This window comes from Atractosteus spatula, chromosome 15, assembly GCF_055471065.1.
Source record: "Atractosteus spatula isolate fAtrSpa1 chromosome 15, fAtrSpa1.hap1, whole genome shotgun sequence".
Classification (NCBI taxonomy): Eukaryota; Metazoa; Chordata; class Actinopteri; order Semionotiformes; family Lepisosteidae; genus Atractosteus; species Atractosteus spatula.
In genome coordinates, this window is record NC_142720.1 from 20,668,071 (window position 1) to 20,682,312 (window position 14,242).

At 47.9% G+C, this 14,242-nt stretch overlaps 1 protein-coding gene across 6 annotated transcripts in view; it reads left to right on the plus strand.

Moving 5' to 3' along the window:
• Window positions 1–14,242, plus strand: part of ltbp1 (latent transforming growth factor beta binding protein 1) — a 102,588-nt gene that overhangs the window by 74,522 nt on the left and 13,824 nt on the right. For 5 of the 6 annotated variants that reach the window (XM_088934103.1, XM_088934104.1, XM_088934106.1 and 2 more), the window contains 7 exons: window positions 1,723–1,845; window positions 2,426–2,548; window positions 2,965–3,090; window positions 3,848–3,976; window positions 8,246–8,368; window positions 9,108–9,236; window positions 11,208–11,336. In XM_088934103.1, coding sequence (XP_088790229.1) covers window positions 1,723–1,845; window positions 2,426–2,548; window positions 2,965–3,090; window positions 3,848–3,976; window positions 8,246–8,368; window positions 9,108–9,236; window positions 11,208–11,336 — 882 coding nt within the window. The remainder of the gene's footprint in view (window positions 1–1,722; window positions 1,846–2,425; window positions 2,549–2,964; window positions 3,091–3,847; window positions 3,977–8,245; window positions 8,369–9,107; window positions 9,237–11,207; window positions 11,337–14,242) is intronic. The other variant, XM_088934105.1, reaches the window with a different exon arrangement.

Below are 14,242 nucleotides of genomic sequence, written 5' to 3' on the forward strand. Positions count from 1 at the left end.
GCTGATGTTAGGTATAGCAAATAGGAATGCATCCTCCTTAAGACTGTATTTGCTGTTTCACAGTAATTTAACATACCTTGCTGTGCTTGTTATTCTTTCAATTAGCAAGTGTAGACTTTTATACAAAAAAACAGCTTTGTGTAAACACTGTATTCAACATAGTACTGTAAATGCCCAATGTAAGTGTGTTGACTACTATATATACTACATATATCATTATTTATGTACTATATACAGTATACTATGTCATTTTTTCTACGGTAATCATGACCAAAGACAACATTAGGACTAGCATAGTGTTACAGATGTCTTTGTCCATACAGATATATGGATAGTTGTTGACATGGACGGTCTTGGATTAATCCCCCTGTAACAGTGATTCTTCCACTTCCCAGCTGTTGTAAGAGAGTAAGACTCTGCCAGCGCTCGTGTTTGCACTATTCTAAACCTCAGAAAGTCAGACGGACACAGCGCCCTTCAGCTTTACATGCTTGATGTCTAGACGTTGTTTGTGCATTGTTAGAGCTCTGCTGCCTTGTGTCCCCCCTGAGGAGGTCTGCCTGCTGCGGCTCTGCGGAGGAGACTCGTGGGCAGAGCGCGGGCTGCAGGGGCTCGTTAGCAGACAGGCACTGGTCTTTCATCACACGGACGCCTCTTTGAGTTTCCTTCTCACAGCTCCCCAGATTCACTCTCCATCCCACATCCCTGTGTAGTCTTTCAGACAGCATAGATCATCCAGTGTCTTCCTGACAGAAAACACGCACGCGCTCGGAGTAAGGAGGGATTTATTGAGCCATGAGCAAGTGCTGCATTTGTATCTGCATCGTAGTTGTTTTCTGGGGTGTTAACTACTGATTTTACAGGCCATCCAGTCCAACTCCCACCATGAGCTGCAGTGTCCTAGAGATGCCAATACCAGCGAAGGACTATCCAGATAGCAGTGAATAATGATTAGTTTGTTTCATTTTGCAGACAATAAGGAAGTATATTAAAAATTGCAAGTGAATGGAGTGTAATGAAATGAAATACCAAGATATTGCATAGCAAGAGCTCTTTGGTGTTTGGAAAGGGCTTCATACTTCAGTACTTTAGTTCCTGCAACATACTGTATAACTGAAAACACATCATTCATTGCAAAAGATCAAGCTAGCAAGCTCCAAAAAAAACCCAAAGTAAACAGGCACCAGGAATTACAAGATTCAGAATTCTTGACTGGCATCCACATTTTTTTTTTAAATAAAAGCATGCAGTTCTGCACAGACCACTTATTTATGCAATCACCTTGTAACTTTACTACTGTAAATATCTCCGTGTCAGTTAGATATTCATTCAGAAAGCCAGCCCTTGCCATTTTCCTTTTGAAATAAGTGGCCTTTGCAGCAGATTTTTCGGTGTTCTTATGAGACAAAGCTGGATAGTACAGTAGTTTAGTGATGGTTGAAAAAATAAAGACCATGAAGAACTGAGGAATGTGAGTGCAGGAGTTAATCCAGACAACATTCCTGAGCACCGACCCACAGTCCTTACAGATGGTGGAATGAAAAGTCAACGTATAGAATTTCTCGGGGGGGGAAAGGCAAAATATTTCCAAATTGTGAAAAGCTGCCTTTTTGTTTGTGAAGTTCATTATGTATGATCAGTGTCAAATTCCTTTGGTTAAACATACAGTAGGTATCTCATAGCTCATACCAGCGTTTCTCTTCCTGTTCTTCCCTCACCTAGACATCAATGAGTGTCTGAACAAGTCACTGTGTGTCAATGGCAAGTGTTCCAACCTGGAAGGATCCTACATTTGCAGATGCAATAAAGGATATGAGTTGAGTCGAAATGGCAGATTTTGCACAGGTAATGTCCTCTTTTTTATGTTTACAACTTCCAGTAAAACTCAGTATCTAAAAGTACTTGTGAAATAAAGTCTCAGGTGCCAGCTGAGAAATGAATAAGGACACTTGTGAACACTGGAAGTGAGGTAGGAGCCGGATTGATATAGAAAAGAGCATTATGATCCACAAAAACTGCTAGGTTTTAACTTCTGTTAGTTTAAATCTAAAGAGAAGTTGCAAATGACAATTACTAACATGCAGTAAATGGAAAAAAAACAGCTATTACGTTTTTTAAAGATGACGTTGAAATGAGTAACATTTTTATAATGTAAGCATCTGGTGTCTGTAGACAAGCTGCTAGACATTATTCTTCAGCACAGTGGGGGCACACCCTAGTTCAGCCCTCACTTGGAAGCTGACCAGGAGGACGCTGGCAGAGGAGAGGGAACGATTCTCAGATCTTTCTAAAGCTTACTGCTGAATCAGGGCCTCGTCGGTCTCAAAATTAGTTGTGCAGTATCTTAGGAGCTGTGCAGTTTCCAGGATGCTCAGGGTAATGGTGCCCTCTGCAATGTCTGGACCGTAATCTCTTCTGCTCCCAGATGTTGATGAATGTCAGGATGAGGACGTCTGTGCCAGGGGGCACTGTAGGAATACAGAGGGAACGTTCATCTGCACCTGTGGCTCTGGGTTCAGGATTTCACCTGCTGGTGACCAGTGTGAAGGTAAGAAACTCTTAACCCCTTATGGAGATGGGGAAAAAAGATTCTTCAGTGGCTTCACCTGAAACCAGGTCACACAACTGCAGGGCTTGTCTGGGCTTTACAGGGCCAATAACATATGAGTGCTTCCACATCTCACTCAACCTAGACACCACTGTGAAAACAAGCCACGTTTACCTGTGCAGTCATACTACACTTGGTAGGTACAATATGCTACTGTATCAGACCTTAGCACATTAGCAAGCATAAGCATAATGGTATGACAGTTGCTGACGATTTTCTGGGTCTTGCAGAGCAGGGGTTTTCTGAGGTGAGTTCATGCTCGGCGTCTTTAGTTTAGACACTCGGGTCTCATCTGCAGTTCCAGAGTCACTGTCCAAATGTGTGGAGTGTGAGGTGGTGTTGCTTTATGGTTTCAGATGTGGATGAGTGCCAGGAGTTCAGGGAGGCCTGTGGAGAAGTTGGCCAGTGCATTAATAGCATGGGATCATACCAGTGCACATGCCCAGATGGCTTCCAAGTGGTCAACAGCACTAGGTGTCAAGGTAAATTCCACTTGCATAATAAATGTTTCATTCATAAGTGTCTCCCCCAGAATCTATAGGACCTTCTCTGTCTTAAACTCTTACATTGCAAACGCCTACATTTTGTCATACCTATAGACAGAAAATTAGTTTAAAAAGTCCTTCACTGAAATGCAAAGCACAACTGACATGTACACAGCAGTAATTTCTCCCAGTTTATCTTTGCTGAAAAAGGTCGTTGCTTTCTTGATATACTGTCTGCCTAATTTTCCGTGTATAAACTGAAACAAACACAAGTTCCAATGTGTCAGCTTGTGGCCTGTGGTTATTTCTGCAGTGCAGTGATGTTGTAGTACAAGCAATGGAACAACAGCATCACCAGATCAGCATGATTTTTAAAGATGACCTGTGCACTGTTGTAATTAAATTAGCAGCAGGATCTCAGAAGCTTAGGTCTTCTGTGCAACCATTTCCCATACATTGTATTGCCAGTAGCAATAATGCATCTTTCCAGTATCCAATAAATCAATCCTTCCCGTTTTCACCATTGCAGGTGCTGTTTTCACTAGTGCGGATGCTATTGCCACCCTAGTGACAATTTCCAGATCATTTTGTTCCAGCTTATCTCTTCATGACTTCATTGGACTGTTTGTTCGATTGGAACAGATTAGTTGAAGCCTGATCACTGACCCACAAAACCTGCAAGCTTGTGGCTGTCCCTGTCCCGGCTGGCTGCGCCATACTGCTGACCCTCTGTCCCCTCCGGCTGTTTTCTCAGATGTCGACGAGTGCCTGGACGACTCCGAGCTGTGTGGCCCCTACGGGGAGTGCTTCAACACTCAGGGATCCTTCCACTGCATCTGTGAGCAGGGGTTTGCTGCGGCTGAGGATTCACACTCCTGTGAAGGTAAGCAGCCTGCAGTCCGGGCGTTTGGTTAGCTGTGCTTATTTATTTGACTTCTGGATTCCATTCATCAATTCTTGATTCATTGTTTGTGGCTCTCAGCTGATCTTATGTTAATGTGCAGTGAAGATATCAGTTGTGGCAATAGTGACATTGACATTTCTCACTGACACACAGTCTTTAAAATTGTACATCATACAGTCATAGAGTGAATTGTGTTGGTTATGTTTTTCCCCATTGTCATTTCACGATCTTTACATTGTTCTGTGTATACACTATTGTCAGGTTTATTGGATATGCAAAGGCACTGTCAACAGCAGAGAATTACAACACCTGCTACAGCCACAGAACTGTTTTTTTACGTTTTTGTCTCTTGTTCTGGATTATTAACAAAAAACATTATATAGAAGGACTGAGCCACATGGAGGTTGTGAGTGGATTTGGCTAGCAACTTATTTCTGATTTGCTTTTTTTTTTAACTGGCTGCTAGAGCTCAGGAATTTCAAGGAAAACAAAATCTGTGATCTCTTAGGAAATATTCCAAGGGCATAGGATTAATAGATCAAATTCAGGAACAGTAGTCAGGGTCATGCTGCTGGCTACCTGTAAAGAAAAAATGGGATTACTCATCATTTGACTATTTGGCAATTTATCAACAGACTGAAAGAATTTCCGGAAAGCGTGAGAATTACAGGTGAAATGAAACAAGACAAAGCAAGGCTGATAGCTGATGGAAATTTAAGCATCAGCCCAAATAAAATGAATGGGCGTCAAGATACTGTAAATTGACTCCCTTTCACCTGTCTGTACCGGAGAAGCTTCATTTGCACAGAGAGGCTGTACTTAGAGTGATTGTTTCTTCCGAACTGGTCCTGCCGAAGGAGGTCTGGTTCAGCAGTGTTTAATGTTTCTGTGGTCCAGATAAACAGACAGAAGTGGCTCGCGTGACTGCTGACAAGCTGCAGAAGAAGAGTCTCAGCTCTGGTTACAGGTGGCTTGCTGGATCGAGGGCTTGTCTTATCTCATCTTGTGATTCTCCTTGTGTATTTTCCCACCCTCAGAAGATGCCTCGTTGCCTCTGGAAAGTGGTGTTTAATTAGTTTTACATGTGCTGCTGCTATTTTCCACCAGCAGTCCTTTGCCAAAAGGCTTTCCCATCGCCAGAGTTGTTTTAAATGCCTTTTCCTGCAGTAAAAATAAAAAGAAGGGGCCATTGAGCTGGCTGTCTAGACAAGGAGAAATATTTTGCGCAGGGCTGGTCGCGAGAGCGGGAGCTGAGGATCAGCACAAGGGCCTATCAGCGTGAAGAGGTGGCTGCTAATGAGTCAGGAGGAGAGCAAAACAAGGGGCACGAACGCAAACTTACAGCTCTTCTGAAAGTCAAATCTACTGCCTTCTTTTTCCTGTAAAATGCACTTTGACTGCTAGCACCACGTGTTCTATCAATTTCTTTTCCTTATTTTAGTTTGAACGTAAATTTCCTTAGCTCAATGAGATGATCGTATGTCAAGGTCTTCAACGAGCTCATTCTGGCCGCCCTGGTTCTGCTCCCTACGACGGAAAATCGTTTTCGAGAGGGAAGAGAAAAGACTGGCGAGGGGCAGAATTAAAAGATGGGGGGGATGTGTCGCCCCCGTCCTGGCCTGCTGTGACGCAGGCGGTGGGGTCGCTCACTTGCTCGCTCGCTCACTCGCTCGCTCGGGGCGGCAGCTGGGCGGGCCTGCGAGTCCAGCGGCTGGGCTCTGCCTCACTCGAGCCCGGCCTGTACAGCACCTCAGCGCCTGGCCCCAACTTTGTTTGCTTTGGACTCCAGAACTGCAGCTCGCAAACTGCCTTGGAACCCACTGCAATAAAACGAGAGGAAAGGCCCCTCGCTCAGCTCCTGCCGCCTGACTGTGCCTCTAGACAGGCCAGACAGGCCTGTGGAAAGCCTTTTTGCAAGAAATGCTAATCATTGTAGCCTCAAAGAAGGGCTAAAACTACTATTCCTCAGGTGAATATTTTACCCCTCTTAAGAGTTTTGTCCAGCTAGGAAGTAAATTCCAACCTCCTCTGACCAGGCATTATTATTAAGCTCATGTTATCATTTTTGCTTCCCAGTCTTGAGATTGTCCTTTTCTTTGTGTGTTATACATGCGTTTGTATCTTCAGAACCAGACCTGCCTGTGCAGGAGGTGTTTTACATTACTGTGGTGTGCAACAGACAAAACCTTTTGTCTGTAGTGCAAAACGTTGGTGTGGCTCTCGGCCACACTAAGGAAAGTGTCTAATTTGGAAATCAGTACAACTCAAAAACGGATTAGTTTCTACATATGTTAATGTTCACAATGATTATTTAAGCTTTTTAACTCTCTGGTTAACCGATAAACACCAGTTAGGTAATATTACTATACCCAGTATTGGCTGAAAAAATAATCTCCTTTGAAAAGGGAGAGATGTGGGCAGATTGTTTTCAAAAGGCATTCCTCTCTCTTTAGTGCAGTTTAATAAACTGGCTAATTTTTTTCTTTCTTTTGGTTCCTCATAAAAGAAAAGAATGCCCTTATTTATTGCTGAAAATAAAAGTCTTACACCAGGTTTTAAGAGCAGTCTAGCAAAACATGTCAAGAAGCAGAATTGCCTTGCAATGGTATTTATTCTGCTGTGCTCGACTGTCCTGTTTTACACTGCCAGTTTGTACCTGCTGTTTGTCAAGCTGCAAAAAATCAAATTGTCAACAGCAGAAGGAAAACTGTTTGCAACCTTACAGCAGGAATGAAGGGCTCCAGTCTAGTCCTCTAGGTTTCATTCAAACTCGAATTTTTTAAATCTCTTTTTTGCTTATACGCCATCCCCGATTCGGAACCAATAATTGTGAGTTGTACACATTTTGATTTGTGGCTCCACACTCTGCGATCACACAACACAGGAGAATGAGGAAGCGGAGGCAGACACCCCTAACCTGCGTTTTAACACGTCAGCACAGCCCCTGGAGGTTCAGTGCCGATAGGCTGAACTCTACCGGGGGCTGGGTGTGATTAGTTGGCCATGGTTCTCAGGCCCCTCTGGCCCTGTAACAGCAGAAGGCCTCAGGGGTCGCTGTGTTGCTAGGAGACAAGAGAGCCCTGACTGACCAATCCCGTCCACCATTGGCATAACTCAGCCAATCATGTTTTGCCATTTAGGGAATCCCAGCCATGATTGGCTAGTGACGTAAACCAGCCTGGAGCCCACAATGCCCAGCTTAGAGCTCAACCTGCACGCGACAGTTTTCTTTTAAAAGACACATTACCTGTTTTCTTTTAGTTTTTGATCAGTTACTAATTGAAAAGTACCTGTGTAACTTGCAAGGCTAGAGCCTTCGAAGATTGACTTGCCCTCTGGAATCTGGAATCTGTAGTTGTACCATCACAGAGTTCGATCTTAGAAGCGGAGCTGTGCTGTGCTCTCTAGGATGAGAGACCTCCAATGAAAATCGGGTTGTTTTGGAGGACCAGTAGGTGGAACAATTCCCTTTGGGCAAGAAATGGCAAATCTTCTACCCTCCAGGAGGTGATGTGATTTGAATGAGACAATACAACTTTGTTAAAGACAGCATCGTAAGAGCATAGGTACGAATCCAGATGTTCCTCTTGGAACATTCATGTTCCAACACGTTCAGTGTACCGAACTGTTGTTTCAAAATTCATGGTGAAGAAAACTTTGATACATCAAGTGTGGACTTAAAAACCTAACTTAACGTACAGAAAGTAAAGATTGTGATTTTGTGGATAACGAGTGGGAGTCTGCAGTGCAGGGTCAGCAGACAGCTGGCTTGGATTAGCTTCATCCCACAGCCACATGGCTGTCTGACAAGTCTGGTGCTGATGTTTTATGTGCTTTTATTACTTATTTTATTATAACAGAATTCGAATACTAATATTACTTGAAAGAAATGAACACATGCCAGCCCAGTTTGCCTGTTGTAAACTAGTGTTTGTTTTCTCCGTCTCCGTCTCTTTTATTTGCTGGAAGTTTTTTTCCTGCTTCAGACCCGAGGCAGTCCGTAATCTGGGCCGATGCATGCTTTCATTCTGAAATAAATTTCAGTCCTGTCCCTAGAAGCTGGTGCCCTTTATTGTCCCAAGACCAGCTGTAAACACAGCCATGTGATTGTTCTTTTCACTGAGTTTGGCTTAGAACAATGTTTTTGGGGTGTCCTTGTCTGCTAACCTTGGACTGCTGTTACTGTATGTGATTGTTCTGTCCAGTGTTTTCTTTAACTCAAACAGGTACTGTATGTGTTTCTTCCAGATGTGGATGAATGTTCGGATGGTACCAAATGTCATTTTGGTTTCTGTGCCAACACAGAGGGCTCCTATAGATGTGAATGCTCTGCAGGCTATCGCCTACATGCTGCCAATGAGACTTGCCTTGGTAAACTCATGTTCCTAGTTAGTAGTCTGTAGATTGTAAGTGCTTCGATTGAAGGGGGATTTCCCCTGTGGTGATGTCGCCTGGAATGAATGACCTTCATATTTTGTTTTTGTGTGTTCCTCTGTGGTCCTCAGAACGCGTAGTTAGGGCATGACACATTCATGTGCATCTGCTCTTTGGTGGCCCAGTGGTTTCTCTGTGGCGTGACGAAAAACTTTTACTCCCCTGGGAAGCAGTAAGATATCTGCTTCAAGTCTCTTGCCCCCAGCTGAACGTATACCCTGTTAGACCCAAGACTAGGGAATCTAAGCCTTTGATATTTCATGATATTTTATAAGGTCATACTTCGTAAGGAAATAAACTGTGGAACAGCAAGCTGTTGTTCAATATTTGAAGCATTTGTGAATCTGAAAGCAAGGGAGAGCATTTAGACTCATTGAATACAATACTTTAGTATTATCCTTATGGACCTTCCCAGCTGTGTGGAACAGTCTGCTTTTTAATATCACAATTTAAGAGTCCAAGTTATTTTCATTAAGGAGCCTCGTCTCCTTCCTGTCCTAGCAGTACAGGCAAACCCGCAGTTTGAAGATTCAGATTTTAAGTGAAGGCCCCTGGGTCAGGTTATGACCTCTCAAACAGCAGTGTTCAGCAGGATGCCCTGCCAGCATCCTCTTTGTTATTTGCAGTTTTTCTAGGCTTTTCTGATCTGAGAAGTGACTGAATTGATCTCAAACAGATATTGATGAATGTGAGGAAGACAGCAATGTCTGTGGGACGTGGCGCTGTGAGAATTCCCAGGGCTCGTACAGGTGCCTCGTGGACTGTCCTCCAGGCTACACTGAAGAGCCCAGTGGGATCTGTGTCGGTGAGTCGCTCAGGCCGACTGCTGGAGCTCTCCTATTCCTCGCCTGCATTGTGACACTGCTGCTGTTGTGTTGCCAGCTTACAGCCTCACCTCATGTCCTCATTTTTCACATTAATCTTAGGTCTGCATGGCCACGTGCCGCTAGCGCTGTGTGCAGTGATGGGGGAGCGTGCGCACGTGCGTCACATGGTGGAATGAGGTTCCATCAGTGATAGCTATGCTGTTGGTTGCACCATGTCCGAGCACAGCTCTTGTAGTGTTTTTACTTGGTGGTTTGGTGGTGGGAAAATTAGACAGGGTAAGACCGCCTAAACGTTTGTTAAGCCTTTTAAGATTTTTAGACAGAAATATACAGAAACGCCAGTTCAGCAGTATGATACTAAGCATAAAAAGAGAAAAGAAGAAAGATGTTGTTACTACCTCTAAAACCAAGATTAAAACCATGAAATGCTGCTCTTTAAAATTCACCAGATGCTAAGGAAGTCTTTGCTTAGTTTTACTCCTGCATTCAAACATAACCAGCTGCCTGTGTCCTAATGAAGCTCAGGTGTCTCACTAAGTTTCTAACAACACGCTCTCATGTAAGATGGTATTCCTTTGAACCTTCATGAAAGGGCAATGTCTGTAATGTACTGTATGTAGACATCTGTCAATACAGTGTAATTGTGTGTCTGTAGGGCACCTGTTAGTAGTTTTGCCCATGTTACTCTACATCTTTTGTTTACATCTGCAATACACCCTTTGGTACCAAAAGTCATTTTTTGAGTCTCATTCATCGAAATGTCTATGAAGAGACTGCTGCTTTCTCATAGCATATCAGTGGCTGTTTTATTGCTCCGTGACATCGTTAGACTTAATCTGTCAGCTGTACTGCTGTGTTATATCAAGAGCTGCTTACATGTGTGTTACTTGTTCTTCACACACTGCATTGTTTGCGTGCTATGTGCGGTTTATAGATTTGTCCTCTCCCCTTATGCAGGGCATGTTCGCTTCACAGAATTCTTTTCCTTTGTTTGTCATGGAAACTCAATACCGCAATGAGCTATATTAAGAGACAGAGCTCTGCTTGCACTGCTTGCACTGTAGCTGAGATCAAAATGTCAGCTTGATATGCTTCAATTGCTCATACAGTACAATCTTGAAATGTTGTCTTGTAACATAAAGTAACACATTTATTCCAGGTCTTTATTGCACAATGAGGAGTGACAATAGATGGCAGCTAGCATAGTCTGTAAACATAGTAGACCAAAGGAATCTGCTTTGCAAAAATGCATTTTATGTGTTATATATTTAACTTAAGTGCCCCTTTTGTACTTCAGTGCCTTCTCAGTTCAAATTTATTCACTCCTTTAAACGTGAAGAGACCAAGAGCAGGATGGAGGCTCTGCCATAGACGGACACAGAAAAGGAGGAGTCATGCTGAAGGCCCTTGAAGACAAAGCCAGCTCATGGCTGAAAAGCATCAGGCCTGTGTGGAAATACAGGAGTGTCTTCAGACACACTCGAGAGGGAGAGAAGCTGCTGAAGTGAGGGAGTGGAGCGAGCCGGAGACTGGAGAGGAAGAGGAGCGAGCCGGAGACTGGAGAGGAAGAGGAGCAAGCTGGAGACCGCATGAAGAGGAAGAGGAGCGAGCCGGAGATTGAAGAGGAAGAGGAGTGAGCTGGAGACTGAAGAAGAAGAGGAGAGAGCTGGAGACCACATGAAGAGGAAGAGGAGCAAGCCGGAGACTATGTGATCACATGGAAACAATTGAGACGGCTCCTCCTGAACAGCAGGGAAGAATACATTATCAAACAAAAGGATCAGTGGTACTTTCATTTCAAGGTGGATGTAGGTCCCCTTGTGTTTGTGAGGAAGAGAACAAGCTGAGGGAGAGGGATCACCTCCTTGTCTGGAGGGAGCTCTGTCTGGGCTCCGGGGAGCGCGCTCGGGTGCCGTGGCCTGACACTGTCTGTGCTGTCTCGTTTGCAGATGTGGACGAGTGCACTGCGAATAGCACGCTGTGCGGCAGCCACGGCTTCTGCGAGAACACCGCCGGCTCCTTCCGCTGTCTGTGCGACCGGGGCTTCCAGGAGCCGCAGGAGAGCTACGGCTGTGTGGGTGAGTGAGAGTGCACCGGGTTCACCACCCCCCCGGGCTCTCGCTCCGGGTTCACCACCCCCCCGGGCTCTCGCTCCGGGTTCACCACCCCCCGGGCTCTCGCTCCGGGTTCACCACCCCCCCGGGCTCTCGCTCCGGGTTCACCACCCCCCCGGGCTCTCGCTCCGGGTTCACCACCCCCCTGGGCTCTCGCTCCGGGTTCACCCCCCCCCCGGGCTCTCGCTCCGGGTTCACAACCTGCCGGGCTCTCGCTCCGGGTTCACCACCCCCCTGGGCTCTCGCTCCGGGTTCACAACCCCCCGGGCTCTCACTCCCGGTTCACCACCCCCCCGGGCTCTCGCTCCGGGTTCACAACCTGCCAGGCTCTCGCTCCAGGTTCACCACCCCCCCGGGCTCTCGCTCCCGGTTCACCACCCCCCTGGGCTCTCGCTCCGGGTTCACAACCCCCCGGGCTCTCGCTCCCGGTTCACCACCCCCCCGGGCTCTCGCTCCGGGTTCACAACCTGCCAGGCTCTCGCTCCAGGTTCACCACCCCCCCGGGCTCTCGCTCCGGGTTCACAACCTGCCAGGCTCTCGCTCCAGGTTCACCACCCCCCCGGGCTCTCGCTCCGGGTTCACAACCCCCCCGGGCTCTCGCTCCGGGTTCACCACCCCCCCGGGCTCTCGCTCCGGGTTCACAACCCCCCCGGGCTCTCGCTCCGGGTTCACGACCCACCGGGCTCTCGCTCCGGGTTCACAACCCGCCAGGCTCTCGCTCCGGGTTCACCACCCCCCCGGGCTCTCGCTCCGGGTTCACGACCCACCGGGCTCTCGCTCCGGGTTCACAACCTGCCAGGCTCTCGCTCCTGGTTCACCACCCCCTGGGCTCTCGCTCCGGGTTCACGACCCACCGGGCTCTCGCTCCGGGTTCACCACCCCCCCGGGCTCTCGCTCCTGGTTCACCACCCCCTCGGGCTCTCGCTCCCGGTTCACCACCCCCCTGGGCTCTCGCTCCCGGTTCACCACCCCCCCGGGCTCTCACTCCGGGTTCACCACCCCCTGGGCTCTCGCTCCGGGTTCACAACCTGCCGGGCTCTCACTCCGGGTTCACCACCCCCCGGGCTCTCGCTCCGGGTTCACAACCTGCCAGGCTCTCGCTCCGGGTTCACCACCCCCCCGGGCTCTCACTCCGGGTTCACCACCCCCCTGGGCTCTCGCTCCGGGTTCACCACCCCCCGGGCTCTCGCTCCGGGTTCACCACCCCCCGGGCTCTCACTCCGGGTTCACCACCCCCTGGGCTCTCGCTCCCGGTTCACCACCCCCCGGGCTCTCGCTCCGGGTTCACCACCCCCCCGGGCTCTCGCTCCCGGTTCACCACCCCCCCGGGCTCTCGCTCCCGGTTCACCACCCCCCCGGGCTCTCGCTCCCGGTTCACCACCCCCCCGGGCTCTCACTCCGGGTTCACCACCCCCTGGGCTCTCGCTCCGGGTTCACAACCTGCCAGGCTCTCGCTCCCGGTTCACAACCCCCCGGGCTCTCACTCCGGGTTCACCACCCCCCGGGCTCTCGCTCCGGGTTCACAACCCGCCAGGCTCTCGCTCCGGGTTCACCACCCCCCGGGCTCTCACTCCGGGTTCACCACCCCCCTGGGCTCTCGCTCCGGGTTCACCACCCCCCGGGCTCTCGCTCCGGGTTCACCACCCCCCGGGCTCTCACTCCGGGTTCACCACCCCCTGGGCTCTCACTCCCGGTTCACCACCCCCCCGGGCTCTCGCTCCGGGTTCACCACCCCCCCGGGCTCTCGCTCCCGGTTCACGACCCACCGGGCTCTCGCTCCAGGTTCACCACCCCCTGGGCTCTCGCTCCAGGTTCACCAGCCCCCCGGGCTCTCGCTCCGGGTTCACCAACCCCCGGGCTCTCACTCTCAGTTAACTACTCACTAAAACCCCGTGCCAGGGGTGCCCCGGACCGGGGTTTGAGTAAAGTCCCATTCATAGCCTTGAACTCGGTATGAGTTCGCTGGAAAGGCTGCAGTTGGCTGAAGCCACGCCATGCCTGCTCTTAATAGGTTACATCTCTGCTCTTTCCTTAACCTGCCAGGTGGCAGCTTCTCCAGATGTCTGGGACTGCTAAGTGCAGTCCTGTTCCTGCATCTCCTGCCACCACCACATGCAAAATTATTTTATTGATTTTGGAGCTTATGAATAAGATGCCTTTTTATACTGCCTCTTAGTAGTAGATTAATAAGTGTTTTCATACCACTCGGGTTCGGCAATATTCCAAACAAGAGGAAATTAAGAAAGGCAGATTGTATTACAGTACTTTACTACTGTCTCTTTAATTTCCAGTAGGATTACCACAATGTCCCTGTGTCCGAGCTCTTCTTCTTTCAGCTGTAGGTCACATTGTTTAATGGTTTTACAAAATTGAAAGCGATCACGGTACATCAAGCAAAGAACGTTATCTTCAAAAGTCAGGCTAACATGGGAATGACTGAATGGAATTCCCAGGGACTTCTGCAGAGGAATGAAAGCCCAGGGACGACTATAGAAGAAGGAGTGTTGATGGATTGCTATAGAGGAAGGACAGCTTAGTAGCTACTAAACACTAACTTGATAAAGACTAAAATAGAGGAAAAAAGCATGTGCTCTACTATAGAGGAAGGAATGACAATATAGTATACAGTATATGGTATAGAGGAGTGAAAGCCCAAGGACTACTGTACAAGAAGGAATGGCCAGGTACTACAATAGAGGAAGGACTGCCTAGGGACAGCTAAAATAGAAGGACTACCCAAGGACTAAAATAGAGGAAGAAAAAGCCCTTGTACTACTAAAGAGGAAGGAATGCCCAGGGACGACTATAGAGGAGGACAGAGGAAGGACTGCATAAGAACTACTATAGAAGAAGAAAAGCCAAGGACAACT